This window comes from Ursus americanus, chromosome 5, assembly GCF_024610735.1.
Source record: "Ursus americanus isolate L20-20 chromosome 5, mUrsAme1.1.p, whole genome shotgun sequence".
NCBI lineage: Eukaryota > Metazoa > Chordata > Mammalia > Carnivora > Ursidae > Ursus > Ursus americanus.
Window position 1 is genome coordinate 30,538,164 of NC_142131.1, and position 21,406 is coordinate 30,559,569.

The 21,406-nt window shown below is 39.8% G+C and overlaps 1 protein-coding gene across 2 annotated transcripts in view; it reads right to left on the bottom strand.

The window, feature by feature from the left end:
* The window catches only part of SV2C (synaptic vesicle glycoprotein 2C), a 375,875-nt gene that overhangs the window by 152,460 nt on the left and 202,009 nt on the right, over positions 1–21,406 (bottom strand). For both annotated transcript variants that reach the window (XM_087862062.1, XM_087862061.1), the window contains exon 2: positions 8,661–9,336. In XM_087862062.1, coding sequence (XP_087718188.1) covers positions 8,661–9,237 — 577 coding nt within the window. In that variant the 5' untranslated portion in view covers positions 9,238–9,336. The remainder of the gene's footprint in view (positions 1–8,660; positions 9,337–21,406) is intronic.

A 21,406-nucleotide genomic window follows, 5' to 3' on the forward strand; every position in this document is an offset into this window, starting at 1 on the left:
TAGCGCAGTCGTTAAAGCGTCTGCCTTCGGCTCAGGGCGTGATCCCGGCGTTCTGGGATCGAGCCCCACATCGGGCTCCTCCACTAGGAGCCTGCTTCTTCCTCTCCCACTCCCCCTGCTTGTGTTCCCTCTCTCGCTGGCTGTCTCTATCTCTGTCGAATAAATAAATAAAAATCTTTAAAAAAAAAAAAAAAGAAATATAGGGAGTCACGATGCAAGGATCAGTCTTCAGGTTCAAAGCTGTACTGTGAGAAAACCCCCAATGAGCCTCAGAAAAAAAGGTATTTACTATCATATTCTCACCATCCCAGAATGCTGCTTATTGTCAAGTTTCAGGAATGTGGCATGGAGTTTCTGTTCACTCCTATCCTGTGAAAATGGATCACAGACTCTCTGGATGGAGGAATCTTTTCAGGCTACTTGGGCCAATTCCACTATGACGTTAGAAACTTCAATTCTCTCAGGAGAATATGAATGACCAGAGGAAATAAGACCCAGGAATATAATGGCAACAAATTATTGAGTCTTCTTTTCCAATTTGGCAATAATGAATCCAAATAAGATTTTGCTAGTGTTGGTGGACAGGATGTTCTCTAGAAGCCAATAACTTTTTAATTCCAATTAGAATCACTATGACAGCCTAGAGGCTAAACAGAACCAGAGGGCGTACACACACACACACACACACACACACACACACACACACACACACACAGTGGATGTCAAACCTCCCTTCAAGAAACCGAGACAGATGTCAATGACAAAGGGATTATTAGGCAGGGTACATAGCTGCTGATCCTGAAATCTGCACCCTACACTTTTAGAGTACAAAGCCCCTCATTTTAAAATTTAGTTCACACTTACAAAAGTAGAAGAAAAACACTCCTAAAATTCATATGAAACCACAAAAGACCTTGAATAGCCAAAGAAATCATGAGAAAGGAGAACAAAGAAGGAGGGCAACACACTCCCTGATTTCAAGCTATGCTCAACAAACCAGTATGGTACTGACATAAAAACAGACAAACAGACCAATGGAACAGAATCGAAAGCCCAGAAATAAACTCAAGTTTATATGGTTAACTAATATTTGGCAAGGGAGCAAAGAATACTTAATGGAGAAAAGACAGTCTCTTCAATAAACAGTGCTGGGATAATTGGATATTTACATGTAAAAGAATAAAACTAGACCCATAACTTACAGCACTCACAAAAATTAACTCAAAATAGATTAAAGACTTAAATGTAAGACCTGAAACCATGAAACTCTAGAAGAAAATATATGGATAAATCTCCTTGACATGGGTCTTGGTAATGATTTTTTTGGATATGACACTTAAAGCACAAGCAACAAAATAAAAAATAAACAAGTGGCACTACATCAAACTACAAAGATTTTGCACAGCAAAAGAAGCCACCAACAAAGTAAAAAGAACACCTATGGATTGGGAAAACAATATTGGTAAATCATATATCTGATAAGGGGTTAATATTCAAAATATTTAAAGAACTCCTACAATTCAATAGCAAAAAACAAATAACCCAATTTAAAAATGAGCAAAGGACCAGAATAGACATTTCTCCAAAAAAGAGATATGAAAAGCCAATGTGTATAGAAAAGATACTCAACAACAATAATCATTATGGAACTGCAAATTAAAGCCACAATAAGATATCACCTCACCCCTGTCAGAAAGGCCATCACCAAGAGGACGAGAGATAACAAGTGCTAGCCTGCATGGAGAAAAAAGGGAACCCTTGTGCACTGTTGGTGGCACTGTAAATGGGTACAGCCACTCGGGAAAATAGTATGGAGCATTCTCATAAAATTAAAAATAGAACTACCATATGATCCAGCAATTCCACTTCTGGGAATATATCCAAAGGAAACAAATTCTAAATGAAAATATACCCTCACTCCCATGTTCATAGCAGCATTATTTGCAATAGCCAAGACATGGAAACAACCTAAATGTCTATTGATGGGTGAACAGATAAAGAAGTTATGGTGTACACACACACACACACACACACGCACACACACACACACTGGAATATTATTCAGCCCCCAAAAAACCAAAGGAAATCTTACCATTTGCAACAACATGTTGGGGCCTTGAAGGCATTATGCTAAGTGAAACAAGCCAGATGAAGAAAGAAAAACACTCACTTATATGTGGAATGTAAAACAACAATAACAATAACAAATACCCAAAGACCTAAAAAAAAAAAATAATAATAATAATAGGAAAAGAGATCAGACCTGTAGTTACCAGAGGCAAAGGGGGAGGGTAAGGAGTAGGGAGAAATGGGGGAAGGTAGTCAAATGGTGCAAACCTCCAGCTATTAGATAAGTAAGTACTAGATGTAATGTGAAAAATGATGAATCTAGCTAATACTGGTGTATGATATACAGTTGACCCCTGAACAACACAGGTTTGAACTATGTGGGTTCAAACTACATGGGTTATATACAGATTTGTTTTGATAAATACAGTACAGTATAGTAAATGTATTTTCTCTTTATTATGATTTTCTTTTTACTAGCTTACTTTGTTATAAGAGTATAGTAGTCTTATATAGAATATAGAATACATGTAACATACAAAATGTATGTCAATAGACTCTATGTTACCATAAGGCTTCCTATAAACAGCAGGCTATTAGTAGTTAAGTTTTGGGGGAGTAAAAAGCTACATGGGGAATTTTGACTGTGCAGAGGGTCGGTGCCTCTAAACCCCACATTGTTCAAGAGTCAACTACCTAGGAAAGTTGCTAAGAGGGTTCTTATTCCTAAGAGTTCCCATGATGTGGAAACAAATTTTTGCTTTTCTTTTTCCCCCTCTCTTTTCTTTTTATTGTACCTGTGAGAAGATGGACATTAGCTAAACCTAGTATGGTCATCATTTCACAATATATGTAATCAAACCATCATGCTGTACACCCTAAAATTATACAGTGATGTATGCCAATTATTTCTCAATAAAACTGAGAAAAATATAAAGAGTATACCCAGATGCTGAAAGATCAAAGCTTGGACTAAAGCTAAGACTGCACCACTTTGTTATCAACTTGGATATATTAATCTACCTGACAGCACTGGGAATGGGTGATACAGACTGAATGAAAGGACTGGTTCAATGAACAGTGAGCCAGCTTCTGTAATCTGCCTGTAGTCTAGTGGCAATCAGCAGTCAATAGGACTAAAGCAAAAGGTATCTCAGAAACTCCAAGCTTGTTTTGTTTTTTTTAAATTCATGCAGCTAAAGATAAAGGAGCTAGAAATCTCAAAAGAATATATCTTCCTTTATTAGTACCTAAAAGAATAAAGGAGTGTATGGAGGGGTGGAGAAAGAGAAATTAGGGATAGTTCAGGTCATATTCATCCAGCTCAGTCTTCAAGGAGATCACCCTTTATAAGTGGCAAACAAGGTAAAAAGAGAGAGAGAGAAACTCTGTATGACCAAGGAATTCCACCACAGGGGTAGAAACTACAGAAAGAAAGGTTAAAAGACATGCTTCAGGTCTACAAGAGATTTGTTTGTTTTCTTTCCCATTATATTCCTAGAGTCTAAAATCATACCTGTCACACAGCAAGTGCTCAACAAATTTTTGTTGAATGAACATTATAGTTGTTAAGAGAAGATGTACAAATGTCAAATAATCTGACTTGATACAGTCGATAGCCAAGTATTGATTAAAATGAGAATCACTGCTCCATTTCTAGCCAAAAAATATATCCTAAATTCACAAAAATCTATATTTATTCTAGAATTATTTACAATTTTTTTTAATTTCCAAGAGTTTCCAAAAATGAAAAAAATGTCAAGTAAAATTCTATTCATATGTACAAACATGTTCTTAATGCTTTGATGTTCGTGGTCTACCTCCGTTTTTGTCCAGCATGCCAATTGACCAGCCAATATTGTGGATGTTCTAAAGGAAAACTAGTATGTACGACAATAGGACATTTCTCCGGGAAACTCAGGGGACCACCCAGGTAGGCCTCCCAGGTGCTAGCTACTTCCACCCAGTCCTACTCTGGACCTGGGTCCTGCATGTTCCAAAACTGGACATACCAGCACGCGCTGAACAGACCCATCTCTCAGAAGCAGACTCCCAGTAGTCAGCCTCACCAAGACAGATGGGAAAAAACAGAATGGACATTTGGTGAATTAAAACAAAAAAACAGAATTGCCAAGAAGACTGGCAGGTTTTGGCAAACACATTCCTGACGGGCAAATTCTAAAGAAAGGTGAATTTGAAATCTTTAAAGTGCTATGGTGCGTGGAATTAGAACACAAGGTCTTTGCTACAAGACTCATGTCTTCCCAGACTCCAGGCTGATGTGGCCTTCCTTACAATAGGGTCCAACATCTGCATCTATGGCTTTCTCCCATTGGTCCTCCATGACTAACGAAGTCAATTTTAAACAACACATTCTTACTTTAGATATATCAGTATCTTCAATGAGTTCTCAAAGTGGTAATGATCTCAGAAACTGTCATCTCAAATATTTGTTGAGATTCTATTATGTACCAGGAACTGACTGGGTAGGGGAGAGACAGTAGTTAACCACACAGACAAAAACCCCTGGTCCCATGGGGCTTATATCCCCTCTATTTTAACTTCTGCTCTGCCTCTTTAAGATGACTTTGTACTATGGGCTGATTTCCCATGTTAATTCTTGGAGAAAATCCTATTTCTCATTTGTGACTGTTGCCATTATGTACTGTCTATAAATACAAAAAAACAGAAAACAAAAAAACAAAACCAGACAATATCCTCTATTAGGGTTTTAGAAAAGGGCAGAAAAAGATCTAATACCAGCAGGTGATTATATTGTTGGAGTCCACAGACAAAAAATGAATTTTAGATCATCCCTTGAGACACCAGAGTGGTATATTTCTGCCAGTAATTGAGAATATCGTCTTCTCCTAGAAGTAAACCCAATCGAGAGGACTTTAAATGAAAATGTTAGAGAACTGGAAAGCAACATGGGATGATGAGCTGGGGTGTGTGTTCCACAGTCTGCCTCTCCCAGTACGCAGCCCTGTAGGCAAGCTGCCCACACGGCTAGGGCTCCTCCCCTCACTTTTAAGATGACAGGGTCTGCTTAAATCCCTAAGACACGGAAAGCTGGGAAATACCAGGATTTCCCTTGAAAATAGGAACCAATCCTTACTCATCTCAATCTCCCTTACAGGGCCTCAGGCCATGCCCCACACATAAAGCCACTCCACAAATACTACTTAACCTAACACAGAACCTACTGTAACATCAGAGCGGCAGCTGAAGTCACTGATACGCCAGATAAGATGTTTAAAAATTTGTGTTCTTTAGCTGTCGAACCCTTTAATAAGTAGCCTTGCTCACTGTGCTCCTCTCAAGAGCTGTTTGCACAGCCAAGAAAATCTTCAATGCTTGAACTGAGAGACCCTTTGCAACCTTTCCTGCACAACCCTGCAGCACCCAAGAGTTACACATCTCTTCCTTTTCCCACAACTTCCAGGCCTTCCCACTCTCCTGGCTGCTCCTCTTGCTCCGGCTTCTCTTTCTCAGTCCTCCTCCTCACCACCAGCCCCGTAAACGGCCTTCTGCAGGACACTGCTGGCCCCCTGGTTAAGTTCACTTAAATGACGTTGGTAGTGTGATCTTAAATGAGATGGCTCACAAACCCACTATGCTCCAGCCCAAATGGAGAGTAACCCGCGGGGCTCTTCGGACACCCCCGAGGATCTCTCAGTGAGAAGTCTAAAAGCAACTCTTCATCCTTCTTCCTCATGTGAAAACCTGCACTCTGCATTACTTAATTTGATGAATCGCCTTCTTTTCATCAACTGTCCACTTGTTCCACCAACTGAATTCATCAAGGACCAATCCCTGATGACTCCAACCTCTGGAATAGCCCTTAAATCCTTGCCTTTTCCACACTCCGTTGGTGAGGTCCTAACCCCTCATGTGGTCTCTTAGCCTCAAGTCTCTTTACTTAACACCTCTCTCCCAGCTATTGATACTTGCTTCTTTGTACCGTTAACCTGCAGGCATTTGTGAGTTCTCCATACTAGAGGGTAACTTCTTTGGATATAGAAACCTTGTCCTTATTTGTCCTATTATCCCCTGTGGTAACACTGTGCTTTGCACATAATAAGTGCTCAATTAAACAGACTTTGACAATAAAGCATGGATTATCTTAAAGCAACTACACTTCCTCCCTCAAATAGCAGTTTGTTAGATAATTAAATATTTACTCTTTTACCCAGCCCATTAACAATGTTATATACACACACAGACCATACACATAGACACATGCACACACAGGATGCTCTTAACTCCTTTGAAGTCAAACTTCTAGCAATACCAAGAGATGATTTATCTCCCAAATAACTGAGACATAAATTTGTTAATATTTTTTTCCTGATCTTCCTTGAGAAAATGACAAAATGCTCAGTAACAAATGAGAAATTATTTCCAAATCTATATCTCCCAAATACCACCAAACATGGGTCATGCATCTTTCTTGCATTTTGATCCCACTGCTGTGACTTAGTGTGGTAATTATATTACAAAGCTATTACTCGATGAAATGAAAATGGCAAAACAATTTAAACGCCTGTCTAAAAAAATCCATTAGAATGCAATTATAAGTGAAATTACAATGGCAAAATAATTGAAATGCAAGTCTGGAAGGCACAGTTAGGAAACCATTAAAATTCTTCTGCTGAGGACTCGCAATGTTGAGGGAAACCGTATACTCCTGGGGACACATTTTTACTTCACTAAAGCAGTCAACATTTATGGAAACCTGAAAATATCTGTGCTCTGATTGTCCCACAGCATTATCTAACACTTCCGGATGCCACCTAGGGGTGTGTAACATCATCGGGGTTTACAGGTTTCTGGGATAGACTGATAAGAGAACCATGGGCGATGCTGTGCTTCCACTCAGGACCAAGAAGATAAAGGCACAAGGGCAAGCTCAGTTTAGATTTCCCTGCAACGTTTCCAGTATAAAAGCTAGGATATAATGGGAAAAGATTTTTGTCCTAAAATTAAGCTTCCAATTATTAAATATGTGTGTGGATGTATTTTAAAGGATCTATCTTCTTAAAATGTTCTGATTTTGCAAATTCTTCATAAATATTTTGATGCCCAGGTTTACATAGATATATCTGCTCACCAAAAGAAAAAAACAAAGACAAAACACAGTGCTAGATATACAAGCGATACACTGAAATGATCAATTTGACAAATGACTAAGGACCCTCCTCTGAATCATGTTCTGTATTTTGATGGCTGAACACACAGTTGAGTCTACCAGCAAAAACATGCAAAACATGCCCCATTCCCACCGCCCCCCGCCCCAGTCTGCTTCCATGGATCTCTCTCAGTTAAATGACTAAAAAAATAGATGCTAGGAGGAAGTCATATAAAGAAACAACTGTTAAAGAAATAAGATATAAATCCTTTTCTCATTTATGATTATCTCTGTCGCAATGTCACAGAACAGGTAGAAAATGGCATTTGGGGTACCTGGGTGGCTCAGTTGGTTAAGTGTTCAACTCTTGATTTAGGCTCAGGTCATGATCAGGGTGGTGAGATCAAGCAAGGGAAATAAGTGGGAATGTTAACTAAGCTTTGCAACAACATGAACCTTGAGGGCATGGTAACTTTATTTTTGTTTAATTTAATTATTTAATTTACTTATTTATCTTAGAGAGAAAGTGTGTGTGTGCGAGCATGTGCAAGGGGAGGGGCGGAGGGAGGGTGAGGGAGGGAGAGAATCCCAAGCAGGCTCAGAGCCCAATGTGAGAGATGTGAGATCATGACTTGAGCCAAAATCAGGTGTCAGATGCTTAACCAACTGAGCCACCCAGGTGCCTCATGGTAACTTTAAAACAAAAATCAAATCTGCTATCTAGATATTTTATAGAGAGATCATATTATTTTTACACATATAATTGAGATATTAATATGATTTGAAAGAGACTTTTAAATCATATGAGGAAGTTTTTCCAGTTTAGGTGCAAAAGTATGAACTTTAAAAACGATAGAAAAAGTCATCTAGAGAAAATTCTATGAGTAAGATAAGAATCTATTCCATGAATAAATTCTATGAGATAAACAAGCAAACATACACATAGATTATAGAAAAAAAAATTAGCAGGGTCCCCAAAGTATTTAAATCATAGTATCATACATAAAATTTGAAATTTGAAATCACATTTGTCAGAGTTTTATAGAATTAACCTCTATATTTAGAAAAGTACTCAAATAGGTTTTCATATAATAGCTTTATTAGCTTCCAAGGGCATATCTTTGGAAGTTAATAAAGGAGAAACCAATAAAACATTTATAATATTATAAGTTAAAATCTATTGCTCTAACTTTGAAATGCATAAAGATATAAGTTGGATTAATGGGTGGATAGATGATAAAGAAAATATGGTATCAAATGTTAGCTATAGGATCCAGGTGGTGGATATATATGGGCATCCTTGTACAATATATTTTTTTCTTTTGTATGTTTAAAATTTTTCATAATAAAGCGTTGGGGAAAAAATGCAGTGCTCTGGATGAAAAGTATTTACTCTATTTGTTAACTGTGCTCAACAAATAATCCAGGTTCAGAATTTGTCTCACTGAGGCAGGGCACTCACCTAGCCATCCGGATCCTGAATTTGGAATGCATAGGTCTGTCTCAGCGCTGGGCAACACGAAGCCAACAACAAACACCTCCACACCATCCGCCATCAGGGCCATGCCCAGGACGAAGAAAAGGGCCCACTGGAAACGGCCGTGACCACACTCTTGGATTATCAGCTCATACTGCTGGGCTAGTTCTTCTTCATCAGCTTTCCTCTCTGACTCCAGCTCCTGCCGGTCCTTGTGCACATCCCCCTTAGGCTGCCCCACTGACACAATGCTGTCCTTCCCTTGGTTCATACTGGGGATGCCCTGATACTCCCCTTCATAGATTTCATCTTCTTCATCATGACCCTCGGTAGCTTCACTGGAGCCTTCATCATCATTGGCGTCCCCATCATAGGTCTCTCCCGATGGGTAATAGTCATCATTCTCTTCATCTTGGAATCGACTGTAGGACCTCTGCGTGTATTCATCCTGGGCCCGGTCCACTGCCTGACTCACCTTCTTTACTGTTTGTTTCTTCACCTCTCGGGCAATGTCCTTGGCACCCTTCATCAGTGAAGTCCTATCCTTGTAAGAGTCTTCCATCTTCTCTCAACCAATCGCCAACGCGAAGACGGGAATTCTTCAGACTCTGATCAGTGGTTCGGCCCTGACTGCATCATCCACTTTGGGGTCAAAACAGAACTGCAAAAGAAGAAAAACCACACGAAATATTTATTATTCCTTTCTTGTCTTTTTTTACCATTTATTTCTTGGTCTCTTTTCACTGCCCCTCAGACTAAGACACAGAAATAGCTTTTCCTTTCTTTGATCTCACTGTCCACATGCACACTGGATGCTGGTTCTCTGCTCAGGTGTGATCAGCGCTTGCAATACTTATCAGTTTCACTGTTGTTAATTATTATTATTTGGTGTTTAAGAAACTCTGTCCCCTGGGAACTTTAATAGAATACACAGGCATTCCCCAGAGAGTAAAACAGGACATCTGGCCCCTCTGAAAGCACATCTAACACATTTGAAAGTGTTATAAAGATATACTCTGATTGAGAAAAATAGTATTGCTCAGAGACATGCACACACTGCAAAGGCAAATATATATGTATATTTGTAAAATGCATTTCCCCTCTACTTTCACTATATCTCCTTCCAATAAATAAGAAAGATTCATATGGCACCCAAAACTGCAATAGAATATTTCAACCCCCTAGCATAACCCCCCAGTATAACCGTCATATTAGTAGGAAATGGGTAGAGTTCATCAAATGATTCCAGATTCCTTTGATAAACATTGGATAAAACATGTGGTTAGTCTAGTCGGGGTCTGTCCTTTCAGAGGTCACCCCCAGACCAGCAGGGACAGGTAAGCCACATGCCATGTGCCTTCACAACCCCATCCTGTAAGTACTCCAAGCTTCGTCTCTACCTTCTTCATCTCTGGACACACGCACACCCCTTGTCCCACTGCCACTCCAGTAAACTGCTGTCTTGGATACCAGAGTCATGGGTCTCCTGTAACCCACCATTTGGTTTTCTTTCTCACTGAGAGAGGCCTATGTCTTGGCTCACATGAGGGCTGAACACATGGTAACTGATCTTTCACTTGTCCACTGAGCTGTCTCCTCTGGTGGCCCACCATTGTAGAGAGATGATATAAAGGTGAGAGAGTCCTCCTCTATCATGAACTTCCCAAGCTCTACTCTGTGGCAGTGTTGCAAACATGAGTTACATAATAACCATTTCTACCTTCTTTTCGTATCCAGTATAAAATACTTGATAAGTAGCTATACAAACATATACTTAAACGGCTCATTCAGACATCACAAACAAACCCAGCAATAAAGACAAAAAGGTATTTGTTTGCAAACAGACTGTGCATCGTTCCCACTGAATAACTGCAAATGCCCAGGAGGCACACAGAAGCATGGTTCTGCAAGGCCTGTGTTTTGGAAGACAGCAAAATGAAATTAAAATAAACATGTGATTACAAGCCTTTTTGCCAAATGTCTTAATGGAAGGTTTTTATGTTTGTTCTTTTCCTTTTTCTCTTCTTTCATTCTTTTCTCTTTCTTTCTTTCTCTCTTTCTCTCTCTCTTCCTTCCTCCCTTCCTTTTCCTTTTCCTTTTCCTTTTCCTTTTCCTTTTCCTTCCTTCCCTCCCTCCGTCCCTCCCTCCCTCTGGAGAGCTAAGAGTCAGGGGAAAGGAGAGCTGGGAGGACCCATGAGCTGAGTAAGAAAAGATGAGCAGGCAGCTGGAAAAGAGTTTGAGGATGGAGGCTTAGAGACTCAAATGATATTCCTCTATTTCAGGGTGAATCACTGAGTTACACCACATTATATGTGCCAGACATCATTTTAATAAAAAAAAATGTTTGATTTTGTGTGTACTCAATGCCAGACATTGTGCCAAGAACTTTATATACATTTTTAATTCTTTTATTTAATCCTTACTTCAATCCTCAATTCAAAATAGATTTTATAGTCTCCATTATACAGGTGGGAAGATTAAGGCTTATTGAGATTAAATAACTGGCCCAGGGTCACAAAGCTCATTAGCAGAGATGCTGGCACTCCAGCCCAGATGTGTCTGACCCCAAAGACTTGCCCCTTACCCCTCTCTGCTTTACCCAGTGCTCTTGCTAAGGTCTTAGTAAATGCAGTAACAGTCCTCCTGGTCATTCTGGTACCTTGGTTTCCTACACAAAAATTGTTTTATAGTCTTTTGCCTAAATCTGTCTTATCTTCACTCATGATAGGCTTTATATAGATAATAATTCCAAAAAATGGTCTTGTTTGTTCAGATAAACCATCCCAACATGGTGCTGTACTTCAAAAGATAATCCTGTAGTCATTCTAAACAAGATGTCAGTGGGCAAGAAGGGCAGGAAAGAAGGCAAAGCAATGAACCTCCGACCACCTCCAGTCAAGTTCAGCTGCCTGTTCTCCGTAATGCAAGACGGTGTACTTCTCCATGAAATAAGGATAATGACATACCACCTCACAGTGCTGTGAGGATTAATAAGTGGTGGTTATGCTGTGTCCAGGAGAAAATGTGACATGTATTAAGTGATTTTAATTCAGATTCCCCAGAAACAGAACCCATGATAAGGAGTCAGGTGCAAACCATTTATTAAGAGGAGTTGGTAAAGGAGGGGACAACTGAGGCAGGACGGGCAGTTTTAGGCAGGGTCCTGGGGGGAGGCAGGCTTCAGCCTCCACTCAGAGTTATTCCCACTCAAGGCAAAGGTGCGGGGCTTTCACACTCCCACTCCCACCCATTGTTAGCTAAGGGCCACCCAGGATGAAGATGGACTATGGTCACTTCTGACTCTCTGCATCCAAAGCTAAGCAGCTCCCAGGGCTCAAGGACGGTCCTCTGAAGGGGTACAGGTGCTGGCTGGTGGAAGCAAAGGCCCCTGGAGCCAGGGGAGGAAAGCAGAGACAATGAAGAGGGTCCAAGAGTATCTAGGCAGGGCATTCACAGGATCTGCTACAATAAGGGTTTAACGACTACTTGTTTAGATGCCCTGCTAATCATGCTAAGCAGTAGGACCCACAGCTGATTAAAACCTGTATTTACAGAAGTGGCTCTTACAACCGAATAATATTTACAGCACAGTTTATCGGATATATTTAATGACATGCACAAATCAGCTCTATTTCCATGTGTGTGCCAATCATTTTGCACAAATAATAATTTATACACATAAAAGAGAGTTATTCTCACAAAACAGATTTTCAGTTCTTTTTTTTTCCTTTGATGATTGATGCCACACAGCATATACTCACTCACACCATATATGATATCAAAATCATCCTGCATGTGTTCCCATCATGCACAACCCTCCCCAGCACACACACAGCTGTTTCTCTCAGTTTCCCCACACTGTCCCCAAACCTCCAGTCCTTCCTTCTGCTTTACCCCTCATCAGCACCATCATCAAAAGATCTGGGATAGGTCCTCCTCACCAAAATGTTCCAGAATCTTCTGGATGCTGGGAGAGTCCATCATTTTAATAACTGTATTTATGCAGCTTTGAAGCCATTGTGCACAGAGTAATGACAATAGCTGGCCCATTATTACGTCGGCCCTAGGCACTATCACAAAACAGGAATCTTAACAACAGTCATACGCTTTTTAAATCTCCATTTTACAGATAGGAAAACCGAAATCTGCCCAGTAAGAATTCACACCTACACAAGCCTACTCCAAAGCCCAACCACTTAGACTACATCTACCAGCAATTAGTAGAAATGGGAGCCCATGAGGGTAACAGAGATCTGAAACTGCAGAATTGGGGAAGAAGACAGCCCCACCTCCCATGCCTGGATGACAGAAACCCCCAAAAGTCCTTGCAGGTCTCTAGCATGTTGGGTTTGGGGGAAGGAGCTCATTACCTAACAACCCTCTTTGCCTCCTAAGTTCGGATCTAACAGAGACATTCAACAGAGGAGACAAATGGTGATCAGTTACACCAGCTGATGGAGAATTGTGCCCACACTTTATCCCGGATGCCACACCTTCTTCCCAGTCATGGGACTCTGCACCATGCAGGACTCCTTCCTGGAGAGAAGGCTGTCCAGGGAGCTTCCCATGCTGCAGGAGTAGCAGACCTAGGGAAGCACCTCCATGGGAGCTGAGGCCAGCAGGCCAAAGTCTTTCCCCCAGTTTGCAGAGAAATTGCTCCTTCTTTCTTGGGGGGGAGTGAGGGTATGTGCATGGTGGGAAATGGAGAAGCTGCAAGTGTTTTTCCCACATCTGTCTCTCCTGGGGAGCAGTGGAAATCCCTGTACCTGAATGGAAGTTGAGAAGAGGGAATAATGTTTCACCTTAAGTCAGTGCTATATAATTTGGTCAGGACTATAACAGCACACACCAGCCACCCCAATGAGAGCCTTATCACTTTCCATCTCTTAGGAGATAGAACATAAAACTAATTATATGTGATGACATTATAGTAATGTCACAAAATAGAGCTTCATTAAAATAAAAGGGCAATGACATGAACATTAAAATTTGCAACAAGTCCAGAAATATTTTGAGGGACTCTATAATGCATTAGTCCAAACTAATACACATTTTAGTCTATGATTCGTGTCAGAAAGAAAGGCAATACTTAGTAGCCACCACCCACATTGGAAGTAGGGCTGATTGTAAACAACTAGATACCTCTTTATTAAGGCTGTTTCACATGTCCAAAGATAACGATTTTTTTAAAAAAAGGCTTAAGATCTATTTCATTGAGGTATAATTTATATTGAATAAAATGCTCTGGTGATTATTAAAAGAACATAGTCCAATAGACACAGTGCAGAACACCAGATAGATTATGAAGATGCTTATTCTGGCAGAAAACATTGGTTGAAATGCTTAGTCAGCACAGGTTTGAAACCTCTGGACCTTAAGTAACTGTCAACAAAAAAGATCAGCATATCCGAGCTCTGGACTTCGGTGGAGAAAAATGAGACGATGGACATGGCCTTGTAGGAGCTCTAAGTACTATGTAAGAATGTCTACACTGCTACTTCATATAGCCTAACCCTGTGTAATAGAAACACTGTCTGAAGGTGACTGGAGTTAAAATGCAGAAATGTATATCTGCAGTGAGAGAGCATTCTGAAAAGAAGCTTTGGGGAGGGAGGAGAGGACATCTGAGATAAAGGAATATATACAGACCCATCATCCCAGCCTGTCCAAATCTTTGACATCCGACTTTTATTTAAGGATGCTGCTTGTCCTCCAAACCTTTAAACTTATGTGTAAATATGTGTCAAATTAAAAAAAAAAAACTAAATTCTAACATTATTAAAAAATTATTATCTATTAAAAAATACCATAAAACTCACTAATTAGAATTGAGAGAAGCAAGATGAAAGGCAGAAATTCTACATTAAAATAATATTTCTAAATAAATACAATATTTCAAGTCTATTAAAAACTGAAATTAAGTTTACAAAATGTTATCTTTTATGAGATATTTGCTACAAAAATGAAGAGTATTTACCATATCTGCATATTTTTAAGTAATGCCATTGAGAGAGCCTGGAAATTTTGATTTTAAGTATATTAACATTCTTTTTATGCAATTTTTAAAAAGATTTTATTTATTTATTTGACACACAGAGAGAGAGCTTAAGCAGAGAGAGAGGGAGAAGCAGGCTCCCTGTTGAGCAGAGAGACCAACACGTGGAGCTCAATCCCAGGACCCTGGAATCACAACTGGAGCTGAAGGCAGACACTTTACCGACTGAGCCACCCAGGTGCCCCCTTTTTATGAAATTTTGACACAATTAATTTGTTCTATGGAGAATAGCTCTCCTAAACCAGGGCAAGCTGGCCTCAGCAACTGCTGAAAGCTCCACCCACTCCACATCAGTGGAGTCTACAGGCCTATTCAAATAACAAAACTGTTTAGGTATATGAACTTTTCTGAAGGTCCTAGACCTCTTCATAGAACAATATTCTCAAGTGAATCAAAGTGAGCAATATTCTGTTGAAGAAGTGTTTGAATTTAATTTAGTATGTACAGCAATATTCTTTCTGAGTATAAAACTAAAACATCCTTAAGAAATAATTGGAAAATTCAGAAAGTTACAAAGAATAAAATAAAAACCATATGCATTTCTACCACCCAGAGATCCCCACTCTTACCAATTAGTGATTCTAATTCCAGTCTTTAGACTGTGCAGATGCTTCTGCATATTATTCCTTTAGATCATACCGTACGTTTGGATTTGAAGCCCTTCTCAGATTATTCTATTATCTCTCAGTCTTCAGGTATGAATTTTCCCATTCACTGGGTTAGTAGACTATCTCAAATAGTGCAGGCCTTCATTACAGGTTTAGTAATTCTTGGCTATGAACATACCTTCTACAGCAGTGGCTCTCAACGAGTGGTCTGGGGTTTCCCAGGAAACCCTAAAGACCAGTCAAGGAATCTGCGAGGTCAAAATAATTTTCATAATAGAAAAAATGTTACTTGAGGTTTTCTCTTGCATTTTTGAGTGTACAGTGGCATTTTCCAAAGGCTACATGTGTGGTGACATCATTACTCTAAGGGTTCATGAAATGTGTACTTGCAGTTTCTTGTGTCTTAAAATTAAGTTTCTTGGATTTAGTTTCTAATGTGGTAAATACCAATAGGTATAACCAACAATAGTTATGGAGACTAGACCAAATTCAGAATTATGGTTCTAGAGGAATCTTCTGCTTGAATCTGGAGTTATAGAGGTTTTCCTTGAGAGGTTTTTTTTTTTTGTTTTTTTTTTTTGTTGTTGTTGTTGTTGCTTTTTTTTTCCAGTAGGGTTTTGAGTTTGCCCCTGCTTGAGCCCCAAAGGGTTCACAAAAGTCTGAACTAGCTTTTCTACCAGTAGCTCAGCTCTGGATTTCCATATTTGCAGAGATACTGATAAGCTCAGGGTTTCCTTCTCAGGTGGAAATCCCAGCCTTGTCTAGGGCAAGCTAGTTGTGGACTGTCTTTTCTTCCAGGTGGAGATAGGCAGTGTGCTCCTGGCTCCCGGCCTACCTGCTGACCATGCCCTGGTCACAACTTAGAAGGCACAGTGTCATCTCCCACACACTGCTATGTCTGCACTTTCCATTTCTGGGACCTGACAATTTCTTTTTCTTTCTTTCGAGGTCAGCTATTTATTATCAAAATAATATTTTGATATATCATCCATGTATGTGAAATAGGGTTTAGCATGTGCTCAATCTACCATCTTCACCCACAGGTTAGCACTTTTATAACCTGCTTTAATCATACATTTTATATTTAAATTTTCTCATACTTTTAAATATTCTTCTACCACTTTTATTTATGGTATACTATAATTCATTTAACCTATCTCCTATCATTGGACATTTAGGTTATTTCTACTATTTTAGTATTATTAATAATGTGATGAGGCACACCTTTGTGGTAGATCTTACTGAGAATTCATGAGGTCAAAGGAAGAACCTAGTTTTGATGATTTTTATATATAATATCACACTGTCCTTCAGAAAGGCTGTGACAATTTATAACTTCCAGAAGCCTGTAGGAGAGCCCCTATTTCCTTGTGTTCTCACCTATGCTGAAATTACAGAAAAATGATGTTTTATCAATTTTTTAAAAGATTTTATTTATTTATTTATTTATTTATTTATTTATTTATTTATTTGAGAGAGAGAGAGAGATGAGAGCATGAACAGGTGGAGGGGTAGAGGGAGAGGGAGAAGCAGGCTCCCCGCTGAGCAAGGAGCCCGATGCGGACTCAATTCCAGGACCCTGAGATCATGACCTGAGCTGAAGGCAGACGCCCAACTGACTGAGCCACCTAGGTGCCCCAAATGATGTTTTATCATTTTAAGTTGCATGTGATTACCAGTGAAATTGAACATCTCTTTCCTTGTGAAATCTTTTATCTTTTGCCCATTTTTGTATTGAGGTTTACACAGTGGGTTTAATGTGGCCCCCCCAAAGACACAACCATGTCCTAACCCCCCAAATCTATGAATGTGACATTTTTGGAAAAGAGTCGATTAAATTGATGATCTTGAAATGAGATCATCCTGGATTCTCTGGGTGGGCCCTAAATCCAATGGCAAGCGTCCTTTTAAGACACAGAAGAGAGAAGACACAGACACAGAAGTAAAGCCATGAGAAAATAAAGGCAGAGATTATGGAGTCACAGGCCAAGGAATGCCCAGAAACACCAGAAACGGGAAGTGGCAAGGAGGAACTGATTGTCCCCTCAGGAGAGAGGGCAGCCCTGCGCCACCTTGAGCTGTGAGAATAGCCGTTTCTGTGTTTCAAGCCACCCAGTGTGGTAATTTATTAAGCAGCCCCAAGAAAAGAACACAAGATCTGTTTCTTATTGAATTTTAAGAACTGTTTATATATAACTTCTTTTGTCATACATGTTGTAACTACCTCATCTATGGTGTTTTTGCCAGGCAAGTCTACTGACTATTTTTATAGTCTGTTTAAAGTGTTCTTCCTTCATGTTTTTGCCTTCAGTAGTGTATTAAAGGCCCTCCTCAAGTTTCAAAAATTTGGCCATATTTGTTTTAACTCATTTGAGTTTCATTGTTTAATGTGTAGTTCTGGAATTTATTTTGCTATATTGTACAAGGAAGGGATTTTTACAAATGAATAAGCAAATATTCCAGGAACATTTATTAAAATGCCCCTTTTATGAGAGACAAAATTCCCACGTATATTAGTCTCTCTTCAGTTTTGAATTCTGCTACATTTGTTATGTTTATCTCCTATTGCCCTCATACCATTTGGCCTTAATTTTTTTAATCATTTTGTTATAAATTTAATATCTATTAGTGCATGTACTCCTCAGGACTCATCCTTTGCAAATATTTATTTGCATCCCATCTAATTTGTCTTCCAAATGAACTTTAGAATTTCTTAGTCATTTTCCAAGAAAATTTTCATTAGAATTTTAACTAGAATTGAACTAAGTTTGCATTTCAGAAGAACTAGAAGTCTTAAAATAGTCATCCTATCCAAAAATATATCTTTACATTTATTCAAGTCTTCTTTTATGTAACTCAGTGTAGTTTAGACATTTTCTTCATATTGTGCCAGTTATTTAATGAACAAGATGCATACACACATATATAAATATATCTATTTTAAATTTTTTAATTCATTTGTGTATTTGTTTATTGCTTTCTCAGAACCATGATATACACTCTGGCCACAAAGTTTAGCGTCTGTCAGATCGATTCATGGGCAGGAGGTATGCTCTCTCCCACAGTAAAACATTGGCCTCAGTGGGAAGGGAACTCACTGAATTTCAATCATGCAGCAGAGCAGATGAGATGCAAGTGCTGGGTCAGGCTTGCTTATGGAAACTTCAGGAAGGGAAGCCTCTGAACCACCCTGACAGTCCCAGCTCAGCTGTCCTCTCTAGACCCTTCTATGCACCTGGCCCATCTCTGATCAAGTCTTAAAAGGAGCAACACTGCGGGAGAATTGGGAAGCAGACTCAGAGTGTCTTCAGTGGAGCCCAGAACAAGTACAGTATCCTGGATTCCTGTCCCAAAGTAGCTAGCAGGATGCCATCACCCCTTGGGGAAACCAGATGCCTAAGGAGCATCAAAGCAATCTGTGTTATTAGGCATAATCACCTACAAATCTGTCATACACAAACCTACTCTTAAATAAGAGTGAGATATTCTCTTCCACAAAATGACCAAAGACCTTCTGGCAGATGAGTCCCCTGGCATCAAACACAGGCTGCCAGATTGGAAATGGACCATCTGGGGATGCGGTAATAACCACTTAGTGTGAATGCGGTCAGTTCTGCTCCTTTCACTAGGACTTATGAATCATGGGAAGGAAACTTGAAAAGGAAATGCATTCCTTCCCAGAAGCACATGCGTTAACAAAAAGGCTTTCAAGACCTGAGAAGAACGGAAGGAAAAGAGCAACTTCCCTCAACAATTCTTATCTCCTCTGGGATTAAAAAAGGGCCCCCAAAAGATCCAATCATTCATTGAAGAAGTATATATTAAGCACCTACTATATGCCAGGCACTCGTCTAGGAGCTGCTAGGAGCTGAATATAGGAGACTGAGCAAAACACACAAAGTCCCTGGTGGTGTGGAGCTTTCTTTCCAATGACAAGACAGGTAACAAACAAATATATAATTTCATGTAGTGGTAAGGCTACAAATAAAAATAAAGAAGGGGGGGCGCCTGGGTGGCACAGCGGTTAAGCACCTGCCTTCGGCTCAGGGCGTGATCCTGGCGTTATGGGATCGAGCCCCACATCAGGCTCTTCCGCTATGAGCCTGCTTCTTCCTCTCCCACTCCCCCTGGCTGTCTCTATCTCTGTCGAATAAATAAATAAAATCTTTAAAAAAAAATAAAGAAAGAAGGGTAGGAAGTTGGACCAGTGCTGTCCCACAGAATTCTCTGTGATGATGGAGATGTTCTAGGTCTGTGCTATCCAGTAAAAATTGGGCAAAAATTTAAATCTAAATAACCGCACCTGACTAGTTGCTACCCTATTGGACATGGTAGGGTTAGGGTGTGCAGGAGGGTCTGCTATTCTAAGAGCAGTGGTCTGGGTGAGAGCCTCTGAACAGAGGAAAATTGAATAGAAGCCTGATTAAGGCCAGGGCCATAAGCCAGGCTGCTCTCCAGGGGCTCAGAGCTTTCCAGACACAGGAGCAGCAAGAAATAGCCTCAGGTGGAGAAAGGCAAGGAGGCCAGGGGCCTGAGTAGAGTCAGGGAGGGGCAACAAGGAAAGTGACTAGGGACAGATTATCAAGGACTTCAAGGCCACAGTGAGGACTTTGGGTTTTACTCAAGGTATGATGGGTTTAAGGTAGGAAATCTAAAAGAAGGTAGCTTAATAAAACCCTATTTATGTAAACATTGAAAACACTTTCTTTTCTTTTGCTGTATCTTATTAGCCCGGTTTTCACAACTGTTCCATTCTTTGTTCAGACTATAATCATCTGATAATGAATAGGACAACTTCAAAATAAAGGCAGCATTTATTAAATGTTTTTAAGGACAAGTTTGAGGAAGGAGGAGAACAGTTGGAAGAAAAGTTCCTGAGAACAGACAAAGCAATCAAGAGAAAAATCCAACCCTCAGATGTACCAAGTAAGCACTTAATAAGGACCTATGATCAGTTACCCTTCTTCTCCATATTCACTCAATCTCACATCAGAGCTACTATAAAATGAGACTAATTTGTTCCCTCTGCTTGCCCATCACTGGAATTAGAAGAGAAAGAAGTGGACACAGGCAATTTATAACTTAGATAGTCATATCTTACATATTTAAAAGTTGGCTAGGGAGCCAAATACTGGTGTCAGGCAATTACTTATATGCAAAGACAGAACACTACAAGAGTCATGTAATGCACACACTATCTCAGTGGAATAAACACCTGGTTATTCCTACAGTGGTAACAGAAACTCCACAACATCCCTTGAGCAAACAGGTGTCCTCAACATATTAAAATGACCTAAATGATTAGACATAAACAGTGGTCTTGTAAGTCAAACACACACCTGGGTTCCAATCCTGCTTTTGTCCCTTGCTACATTTGTGACACTAGGCAAGTCATTTACAGTCTACAATCATCAATTACATTACTTATAAAATGGAAAATAAAAGTCCTGTTCAGAGGATTACATAAAATAGCATCAAAGGCAACCCTAGGCACATGGTATTTCCTCAGTCCAATGCCAGTGTACTTGAAATTAAAGAAGTATAAAAGGATGTCATTTATAAATACAATTCACAGTCCAGCAGCGATCATGCTGGCAATTTCCATTTCTGAAAGGAAAAATGACCATTAATCATAGGTTGGCGCTGCGCTTCCCTCGCCAGGAACCAGGCTGGGGAGTCACGAAGCACAGTGCTCTTTCGGGAGAGACTCGCGAGGTGTTTATGGCTGTTGCTGAGATACACACCCTGAGGTCTGGCTGCAAGGAAAGCTCCAAGAGGAATGTCTATTTTTCTGCTTGTCTTTTCTGAGCTCATCAGGCAATGTGATTAGTATACTTGGAGTTTTCATGCAATTTGAAGGCAGAGCTAGATTGATCAAATCTGCCTCATTCATATTATTACATGGATAACAGAAAAATACTTTCTCCTGGACCTCAGGTAACTCCCTTCATGTCTACAGGAGAAAGGAACAGACTCCCCCAGGCTTGCCCTATTCTCGCCTTAAGGTCTACAAATGGCATATTTTCTCTTTCTACTTTGCCCATGTTTTACTTCATAAATACTTTCTT